At 23.6% G+C, this 11348-nt stretch overlaps 1 protein-coding gene across 3 annotated transcripts in view; it reads right to left on the bottom strand.

Annotated features, from left to right (window-relative positions):
- Window positions 1-659: 659 nt before the first annotated feature.
- LOC122507464 (ankyrin repeat domain-containing protein SOWAHB) overlaps window positions 660-11348 on the bottom strand; it is a 229485-nt gene continuing 218796 nt past the window's right edge. Inside the window, exons 11-15 of one of the 3 annotated variants that reach the window (XM_043620195.1) lie at window positions 5852-5924; window positions 4407-4499; window positions 2155-2181; window positions 1936-2075; window positions 660-1726 (exon numbers count right to left, since the gene is read on the bottom strand). In XM_043620195.1, the coding sequence (XP_043476130.1) occupies window positions 1448-1726; window positions 1936-2075; window positions 2155-2181; window positions 4407-4499; window positions 5852-5924 (612 nt within the window). In that variant the 3' untranslated portion in view covers window positions 660-1447. Of the gene's footprint in view, window positions 1727-1935; window positions 2076-2154; window positions 2182-3451; window positions 3477-4406; window positions 4500-5851; window positions 5925-11348 lie in introns of those variants that run through there. The other 2 variants (XM_043620187.1, XM_043620203.1) reach the window with 2 other exon arrangements.

The raw sequence follows: 11348 nt of genomic DNA, 5'->3' as shown, positions 1-11348 counted from the left end.
ACAAGGACAGAATGAAAACAACCTCTATTAACAATGCCGAAGGTCGTTAACCCTCTTGTTTACAATAGAGGATTAACTTTTCTTTCTAATTTTCAGTAACTTTTCACTTTATAATTTTATAAATAAAACTGCAGACAAAAAATATTAAATAAAATAATATTTCTTAAATTAAAAAAGCAAGTAAAATTGTTTACTGTTTTTTTCTATTTCTAATTAATATACTACTAGTATTTATAAATCAAACTTTTTTTTATTTTCAAAAATATCTTTTATAATTATTTTTCATTTACAATAATTATACTTAAGGAATAAAATTTAAGGCTTTCTCACAAACTAATTTTTTTTTTAATTTAAGAAAATATATCTTGACTCCTATTGTAATATTTACCACTCTGTATATTTAAATTAGTTAAAAATAACTAATTATTAATTAATTAACTTTTATTTACTAATTATTAATTAATTTAGTTGATTAATTTAATTAATTAATTAAATTGTTTGAATCAATTAATTAGCTTTTATTTATTAATTAATTACATTCATTAAATTAATAAATTGACTTTTATTAATTAATTAAATTCATAAAATCAATAAATTAACTTTTATTTATTAATTATTAATCATTTAATTAATTTTTATTAATTATTATTGATGTTTTGTTAATTAATTAAAAAATTACAATTTTTTATTATATGTAAAACAATTAATTTCAGTAGAAGAATAATTGCAAAAAAATACTCGCAACTAAATTAGTTACCAAAAAGTTTAGTTGTTTTGACATACAACAAAAAGCGCAAATTAATTAGTTATTTTTAACTAAATTATCAGTAGAAATATTACTACTTAAATCTGTGATGTGATTTTTTTTACTATAACAAATTATTTTTGATTAATTTAAATTTAGAAAACAAATTATTTTTATATTCGAAGTACACTATTCTCGAAATAAGAAAACAATAGAATATTTCACTTCTGCGTGAATGTATAACTACTAAATTGCTTTACTGCGCTTTTACAATACTCATTATACACTACTGCGCAAATTTAGCTACTAAACTGCACTAATTATGATCTTTCGAGTTCGCTGACGATCCCTACTTTTAAATATAGTAAAATCTAAAAATATATTTTTAAATAATATTCTATAAGACCTTATACTCACACATAAGGTTCATCCCTCTTTTTCTGTCTCTATACGTAAAAAAATATACAAGACTTTTAACTTTATAATAAACAGAGTCAACAGAGTCAACTAAAATAAAAAAATAAATTTCTATAATTAAATAAATTATTAGAAATATTAGAAAAATAAAACTTGCGAAACTCTTTAATTCAAATTCAATTGAATTAGATAAGAGTATTTTTTGTTTTGTTCTAAAATTTGTTTCTCGAAAATTTAGTTGTTTATAATTTGCTTTCATCAATTTTAATGAAATCGAATGGAAATTTAGATGTGAGAACCACCACGCCAAGCGGAATCGAAACCAGCTGTAGTATCAGAATCTGAGTCGTTCTGAGGATTCGTGGGTACTGTAGAAATAGTGGAGATGGTGGACGCTGGTCTTCGATTCTCATGTCTTTGTCGATAATTCAACACCTTTCCTTGAGAAACTGGTGTACTCGGTTGGCTGGTAGAATGTTGATTCCTAGACAATGTGAAATCTTGTGCTCTTCTGCTACGACGCTTCTTTATTCCATATTTCGGCGGTGGCATCAATTTATCGAGCTGGAAATTAAAAATTTATTTTAATTCGAATTTTCTTAAACTTTCAAAATAAATATTATTATTTTTATTTATTATAATAAAAAATATCGAATGAAAACAGTAAAATCTTTTTATTACTGTTAAGAAATTCCCAACTTTTTCCTGATAGTTGCCAATAATATTATCTATTTATAACGATTTGAAAAGTAGAACAAAAAGATAATAAAAACCTGAATATTGTCAGCAGAACCAAAGTTTTTGTGTATTTTTTCATTATTATTGGCCACACCCAGGAATTGGCTGAAGGCTTCCGTTGTTCGTTTGACGCGAACGTTCAGTGAGCCAATACGAAGAAAACCAAGATCTTTCTCTGAAAATAAAATTACAAAATTAATTGTCTACATTCATTTTTATAAAAATCATAAAGAGTAATAAATTCAAACAATTACCTGCATGCTTTTTCCTTGCTTTGATTTCTGAAAAAAGACAAAAGAATTATTTTCCCCGAACAATAATATTGAATGAATTATTAGACAAGCAAAGTAGAGAAGTAAATTAAAAACAATTAATTCCTTATATTAATATTGAATAATAATATTATTAAATTAGTTAATTGCAGGTAAATAAATATACTTAAACAGTAATTTAATATTTTTGTTAATCCCAAGGAGATCTAAAATCCTTCTGCATACACCAGATTAATAAATGATGTTCCTAAAATTTCCAACTTACAAATGAACAAAATTTATTTATTTCTTTTTCAAATTCAAAACTTGTATTGAAAAATTATTTTATAAAGTTCCAAATTCTTTTTGCGTTTCCATTACGTTGCAATTTTTTAAAACTATACTGAAAAAATATTTCGTTTATTTGAAAATTCAGAACTTTTGGAGCATAAATGTTAATTTGCAAAAACAGGAAATATTTACAGCAGAGTCATTAATGTTAATTAAAGATTTTCGGTTAAAATCAGTCCTAATTAATTGAATTAAAATCAAAATTTGAACAGTTAGAACGTAATTGTTTGATTGTTGGTCGTGAGTAATTAACAATGACGTTAAGCAAGCGACGGCCGCGTGAAAGAAAAAAAAAGAAGTGATAATTAATTCCTTCTACATAGAAAAATCGTGTGATGCATAAAATTATAATTTACGTGTATTGTATTTGTAAAAAGGAAATTTCTATTTATAGTTGCTTACAAATTTTTTTCATTCTTATTTTAGTGTTACTAAAATTACTAAACTACTTTTCCATTTTTCAGAAATAGAAAATCTAAAAATTTCTACAGAAACTAGAAATAATAGAAAATAAAAAAATTAATTAAAAAACTATAATAAAGCACAGAATATAGTGTTTGAAAAATTTTTAATTCTAAGGATAGAAAATCGTCTGTTAATAAATTAGTGAAATTTATATAGAAAACAGTAAGCAAAAAATATAAATTCTACTTTAAATGTGAAAAATGACAAACTGATAATGGAAATCATACAAGCAAAAAATTTTAATAATTTTCTCGAATTTATGAAATTATAAATTACAAAAAATTCTAATTTTCTTTCTTTTTCTAATTATAAGCTTCTTTTTTTTCCATTAGGAATATTCGATTTCCAGAATTATTTCAGAACTGTCTTTTTTCAGAAATATACTCACAATTAATAAAGCTATTATCAAAAAGCCATTTTTTCAAGTTTTCTTACTTTAATCGCTTTACTACAATACTTAGCAGAAGTGCTTCTTTGAACTTGCCTGAGTCTAGCAGCTACCGTAAGTCCTATAACAGAAGGAAATTCATCCAGTGCCCAAAATCACCAAAGAACCAAAACCTTTTGCAACAGTGAATTTTTTTCGTTTTGCACAAAACTTTCAATTAAAAAAGAAACGAAAAAAGAAAAATTTGAGTTAATTTTTCCAAAAAAAGAAAACAAAAAAATAGAAAAATATTGAATTTTTTTATTAAATAGGAAAAAATAAATTTAACTTGTTTGAAAAAACGTTTACAAAATAAAAATTGAATAGTAGTCAAAATAAAAATTGAATAGTAGTAAAAATAAAATTCGAATAATTCTAAAAATAAAATTTGAATATTTACTATTAAAATAAAACACTACATGCAATTATAACAAAATATCAACTATGTGTTCACTACTAAGCAGAGATAGAAGAAATATAATTTTTCAAAAAAATAAAGTAAATCGTGCTGTAAAATCAACTACAACGAATCTAATTCACGCATTAATTTCATGCAGATAACTACAAATGACAGACTAAAATTTTTTTGCGCAAAAAGAAATTTAAAACGACTTTGTCTAATTTAATAAAGAAGTCTGCAGACAGTTTTCGAAAAAATTATCACAAAAGAAAAAAATGTTCGAAGAAAATAATACCCTTCAAGTTAAAAATAATAAATATAGAAAAATAGCACGAGTTTACTGGAAGAACAATAAACAAAAAAAAAAGAAAGAAAATTGTCAACTAGACCTGGCTTTTTTTCTAATCAAAGACTCAAGACCACCCGCCGATGCACTTTGCTCAGAAATGAATCTGGTTGCATTGAAGTTCTTGCCCCGAGGGAAAAGATTCAAGATAATGTATTACGTTGCAATACCGGCTTTTTTACTGGTCCACAACATAGAGGAAGTTTCGCAATAATCTTGAAATTTGTAAATCAATTTAAAGAAAAAGAAAAATCAAAAATACTTACTGCGAAAGGTATCTTGACTAACTGCAGCCTCTTGAGAAACTAGATACTGTCTGGCTTTTTTTCCACTGTAATCACGAATTTCCTGATTTGCCCCTAAAAATAAAATATCGTCGTCAGAAAATATATTAAATATTATATTAAAGAGGTCAATTAAAATAATAAATAAAATTACGAAAATAATAAATAAAACTACGAAAATAAAAAAATAATAAAAGTAAACAAATAACAAAACAAAAAAAATATTTCAGTATATTTTTACTAAAAAAAAATATAAAAATAAATTTATATATATTTAGAAGAATGAATTTTCTGATTGAACAGTAAAAAAAATAAATTCAACGTGTCTAAAATAATTATATTTTTATATGCATTTTGTAGAGAATTTTTTTTCTAAATAATTATAATCAATTAAGAAGATCGAATGAAAATCTATATTTATCTTTCAAAAATTGATATCGATGAAATTCAATAGACTTTCCATTGGCTAGATAAGTGGAGATATTAATCTAATCTTGAATAAATAGACAATGAAACTTTGAATTTTGCCGAAGTAAAGGAAACATCTCTTTGTCTGTCAATCATTGCTTTACTCAACAGATTTTTACCTGTCACCTTTTTTGAAAAGGAAATCTCTGCAATGTCAATACTCTGATAATATAAATCGATATTGACTATTTTTACTTCTATTATCTTTTACCTACTTTCAATTTTTTTCAATTTTAGGGAAATCGTTCTAAAACCCTTTTTTTGATTTTAAAATTATTTTATTATTTTTGTTACTAAAATTTTGAAAATTTTTGTTATAATCCTTTTAATTTTTAATTTTATTGTACAAAATAATGTTTTATGTATTTACGAATATTTACAAAATTTACAATATTTGCAAATATTAATTTTCAACTTAGTAAATATTTCCTTTTCTTTTCTTTTTCAAAATATTTTTTAAATTTTTCAAATTTTTCAATTGCAAAATAATTTTGTTCATTTCAAAGTTCAAAAATTTGGAGAAATCGTTTTAAAATTCTTTTATTCGGAAATTATTGCAGTATTTTTATTTTTGTCCTTAAAATTTTAAACGTTCGAATGAACAACGATTTTTTTTTTACTTCTCTTTTGGATTTTATTGTACAAAATATTGTTTTTTATATTTAATTAATTATTAATTTTTATTTGAGTAAATGTTTATTTTTCTTTTGTCTTTTATTTTTGAACATTAATTTTTCAAAATTTTCAAATAAAGAGAAAAAAATTTCGTTCATTTGAGCTTCCTAAAATTTAGAGAAATTTTTAAATTTCATTTTCTTTAATTCAGAAATTATTCTTTCAAAAATTCCAAATAGAAAAAAAACTCTTTCATTTAAACGTTCCAAAATGTAGGGAAATCTTTCTAATACTCTTTTTTAAATTTAGAAATTATTTTAATTTTTAAAAATTTTTGTCCTCACCGTAAACTTGAACCAGAAGATTGAAAATGTTCTCGTGATCAAACTGCATTGCTATGTGAAGTGGCGTGTATCCCTAAAAAAAAGAAGGAAATTAATTATAAGGAATAAAAAATAAATTATAAATTAATTATAATTAATAAAAAATAATTATATAACTAAGAATAATTAAATAATTCTGAATAAATCGTATAAATATTATAAATATGGAAATTAATTATAATGAATCTCAACAAATCGTATATGTGAATGTAAATAAATATTTCAAATGTAAATATAAATACAAAATCAAAATATCTAAAATCTAAAAAATATAAATTCAGAAAAAAGGGAATTGCGAGTCTTATGCTTGTTTGACGAACCGAGAGAAAGATAAAAAAATAGACATTTTGCAAGCGAAGAAAGTAAAAATTTATATTGCAGGCGTAGGAGAGAATGGAATGAAAATCATGAGTGTTTAAATAAGAGTAAAACAATAAGGAATTGATTTCATTATAAATATCACCTCGAGCGTGTGAATTTTGTATTCGTACGTTGAGCACGAGAATCTCTCAGAAAACAAGACTTGAAATTTAATTTTATTGCGTGTGACCTATCGCCTTCTTTCTATCATTATCAACCAGACTCATCTCTCACTTTTTTTCATAATTATTTTCTCAAGTTTCAACAATTGCTCAATTTTTCTATACACTCTTATAAAACCAAGCAAAGATTAAAAAAAAACAAACAAACGAAACTTGTATTTAAAAAATCGAAATTTTCTCTATTTATACCTAAATATAAATAAAGAAAATAAATATTTCCTGTATTTATAAATATATATAAAGGAACTTCCGCTTTTTTAAAATATAAATCAAATAACAAAGTCGTCAAGTTTTTACAAATACTTGAATGGTTCATGAGAGAAAAAACAGACTCGCGATAAAAATCAAAAGCTGCAGAATAGTTATAAGATCTTGAATGAAATAATTCAAGGAAAAAAAAGTTCGCATTGACAAAAACACTTGTTATTTTCATCGTGACAGGAAAGACGAGTTCATGTCGAATCGTCGCGCTAGGAAGTATCAAAAAGACATTATCTTAGTGTATCGGCGTTGGACAGGTGAGAGAGTTTCTTTTTCCTCAGCTCGTCAGGAAACAGCTGCTCGCTTCGTCTTTGGTTTTACTGGCTAATCCGCTCTGATGTGGATTCGATCGTATCGTTTCGATCGACCGGTACAACTCATTTATTATTCCTCATTTCCATTATATATCCGATTTAAGGGAAACGCATACACGTCGAATCCTCTCCTAATTGTTCTAATAATCTCAATTAATTTCACAACCAAAAGCACAATAAATTACTAAAACAGAATTGTCACAAAAATTCGATTTTGTTTTTTCCTGTCTTTTCCCTCATTTCCAAACTGAATTTCAATCTTTTCCCTGTTATCTAAAAAAGTTTCGTGAAGAGCAATTTATAATCACAGATAATATTTAGAAGCAAAAATTTTAAAACTAAGAGTGTCTATCCTATTTTGAAAATTAAATTAGTTATTGTGGCAAAACTCCCTCGATTATTTACTAAAATTTTTTCAAATAAATTGTAATTTTTCCAAAGACAGTGAAATTTTACTAAATGAATTGTAAGTTTTTCAATGAATTGAAATTCTGTTAAATAAATAAATAAAATAAAAAAAATAAAAAAATAAATTAAATAATTTAATTAAATTAATTAATTAATTAATTTAATTTTTATTTTTAATTTAATTTAATTTTAATTAAATAATAAATTGAAATTTTTTGAAATAAATTCATTTTAATTAAAATTCATTAAAAAACTTTCAATTTGTTCAGTAAAATTCAAATATGTTTAGAAAGATTCTACTTTATGTCGACAAATTTTTTATTTGAAAGAATTTCAATTTATTAGGAAAAACTTTAATTAATTTAGAAAAATATCAAATTAATTTGAAAAAATTGCAATTTAATTTTTAAACATTTCAATTTATTTTAGAAAATTACAATTTACTTGAAAAAATTTCAATTCATTTGAAAAATTTTAATTTATTTGACAGAATTTCAATTTAGTTAAAATGAATAATTTATTTCGAAAAAATCAAATGTATTCGAACAAATTTCTATATATTATTTGACAAATTTTCATTTATTTGAAGGAATTAAAATTTTTTTGAAAGAATTTTAATTCATTTAAAAAAGTCCCAGTTTTCGAATAAATTCTAATTTATTTGATAAAAATAGAATTTATTTTGAAAAATTCCAATTTATTTGAAAAAACTGGAATTTATTTAGAAAAATTCCAATTTATTTAACAAAATTTTAATTTATCTAAAAAAATTGCAGTTTATTTCAAAAAAATTACTGGAAATGTTTCCAAAAAAATTCAAAATTTGAAATTTTCCATTTTTGAAAAAAATTTAATTTATTTGAAAAAATTCCAATTTATTTAACAAAATTTTAATTTATTCCAAAAAATTCCTGTTTATTTCAAAATACTGTAAATTTTTTCAATGAAATTCAAAATTCAAAATTAGAATTTTTTCATTTTTGAAAAAACTGGAATTTATTTAGAAAAATTCCAATTTATTTCAAAAAATTGCAGTTTATTTAAAAAAATTACTGGAAATTTTTCTAATGAAATTCAAAATTGGAAATTTTCCATTTTTGAAATAAATGTTATTTATTTGGAAAAATTCCAATTTATTTGACAAAATTTAATTTATTCCAAAAAGTTCCAGTTTATTTCAAAAAAAAATTACTAGACATTTTTCCAATGAAATTAAAAATTAAAAATTAAAAATTTGAATTTTTCAATTAAAAAAAAAAATTGAATTTATTTGGAAAAATTCCAATTAATTTGACAAAATTTAATTTTATTTCAAAAAATTCATGTTTATTTAAAAAAAATTACTGGCAATTTTTCCAATTAAATTAAAAATTAGAATTTTCCATTTTTGATAAAAATGGAATTTATTTGGAAAAATTCCAATTTATTTGACAAAATTTTAATTCATTCCAAAAAATTTCAGTTTATTTCAAAAAAATTACTGGAAATTTTTTCAATGAAATTCAAAATTCAAAATTTGAAGTTTTTCAAATGAATTAGAGTTTATCTATAATTAAACTGAAATTCTTTCAAATAAATTGACATTTTTTCAAATAAATTATAATTTTTTCACATAAATTAGAACTTTTCTAAAGAAAATCGAATTTATATGCTGAAATTTAAATTTATCTAACTAAATTAAATCAAACTCAAATAAATTGGAATTTTTCAAAATAAGTTAAAATTTTTCTAAAGAATTGAAAGTTTTTCTAAAAATAGGAATTTTTTTAAATTAATTGACAATTTTTTATAATGAATAATGGAATTTTCCTAAATAAATTAAAGTTTTTCAAAATACAATTTAGATATCGAATGGTTAAAATTTTACCGTTTGAATTAAAAATTTTTTAAAAATATTTTTCGACACGAAAAACTCGAATTTTTGTATTAATTCGAAAAATTTGATATTTTTCCAGTACTTTTGATAAAATTTCCTGACCAATTTAATTTTCCCTGAATTTCCTGATTTCCCAAAACTGTGGCAACCCTTTTAAAGGAATAAAAATTCCAATTAATAAATGCTGCACAAAAAAGAAAAAAATACGTAAAAAAATACGTACTTTAATTTGATATTTTATTGAGAACGCCTGTAATGTTATTTTTGTTCGTGTATCCTGGTTGATTGCCTCGGTGTGTCAAAAAACCATTGCACACCCTTTTATGAAATGGGGTGTCAAAAAGGGGTTGACGAGGCCGCTTTAATTTATTTCACTTTAAAGTCCGCATGGATATATAGGTACAGTGTGTGATATCAACAATTCTACATACGAGTTAAAATAAGGGGTAGTCACCCTTTTTGGAATCCAATAGGTGACACGTGTGTTCGCGACAAGTGGCACGACACACAATAGAGAAAAAGAGTGAGAGAAATAAATAGAGAATTCGTGTCTCTTTTTCTCTCTCTGTCTCACTATCACCCACCCATAGATCTCCTTTTATACTTTTGACAATATTTTAAAGTAGCATTGTCCTGACTCTGGGAGTCACCGAGAGCTCGAGACAATATCATGCGCCCTTTTCACTTATACTCCTCAACCCCTGTAACACCATTTTATCTTATTCTTTCCCCGTTCTCGATTTTCGTTCAACGGGCACCTCTTCGTCGCACACCTACGACTACGGACATCTGCCGGCCACCAATATTCGCACACGTATATCACCCGTTGAGAATTTTCAATTTTAATATTTTTCTTACATCGACTCGCCTTTTACGAGCAGCTAAATCACATCGCGAAACTCACCCTCTCTTTTCGACATTTCAAAAAAAAAAAAAAAAAAACTAACTCGCACATACTTTTCAACTTGGAATCAAGGCCCTCTTCGATATTGCTCAATGTCGTCGGGGAATATTTATTTTTGTACTTTCAAATTTTACATGTGGAAATTTGTTCCGCCTATCGTTTTTTGAAATCTATTTTAATCGCTCGGAAAAATTGTTCAGGGATGATATTGAAGACGGTAAATTTCAACATAATCGAAATAAATTGGAATTTGCCAAAATAGAGTGCAATTTTTTAAAATAAATTGGAATTTTACCAAATAGACTGGAATACTTACAAATAAATTGGAATTTTTCGTAATAAAATAGAAACTTTCGAAATAAATGGAAATTATTCTAAATAAAGAGGAGTTTTTTTTTGAAAATAAATTAAGAACTATCGAAAAAAGTTGGAATTATACCGAATTCATTGGAATTTTTCGAAATACATTGAAATTTTATCAAATAAATTGGAAGCTTTCGAATTGAATTGAAATTACTTCAAATAAATTGTAATTTTTCGAAATAAACTGGACTTTTTCAGAAGAAATTGGAATTTTACCAAAAAAATTGAAATTTATCAAATAAATTGAAATTTTTTGAAATAAATTTGAAAACATTTTAACTAAATTGTAATTCTTTCGAGTAAATTAGAATTTTCCAAATAAATTGAAATTCATTCAAATAAATTTAAATGTCTTCAAAATAAATCGTAATTTTTCGAAATAAACCATAATTTTTGCAAGAAAGATTGGAATTTTACCAAATAAATTGAAATTTTTTCAAATGATTTAAAAATTTTCCAAGAGAAATTAAAATATTTTCAAAAAATTGGAATTGTTGAAATAAATTGAAATTACTTCAAATAAATTGTAATTTTTTGAAATAAACTGGACTTTTTCAGAAGAAATTGGAATTTTACCAAACAAATTGAAATTTTTTCAAATTAATTGAAATTTATCGAAATAAATTGAAATAAATTTGAAAACATTTTAACTAAATTGTAATTCTTTTGAGTAAATTAGAATTCTTTCAAATAAATTGAAATTCTTTCAAATAGATTGGAATATTTTCATGCAAATCGTACTTTTTCGAAATAAATTAGAATTTTTCAAAAAGGATTGGAATTTTACCAA

Source organism: Leptopilina heterotoma, unplaced genomic scaffold (assembly GCF_015476425.1).
Source record: "Leptopilina heterotoma isolate Lh14 unplaced genomic scaffold, ASM1547642v1 Lhet_114, whole genome shotgun sequence".
NCBI classification, from domain to species: domain Eukaryota; kingdom Metazoa; phylum Arthropoda; class Insecta; order Hymenoptera; family Figitidae; genus Leptopilina; species Leptopilina heterotoma.
The sequence above is the reverse complement of the archived record's forward strand: the minus strand, read 5'-3'. Positions and strand labels throughout refer to the sequence as shown.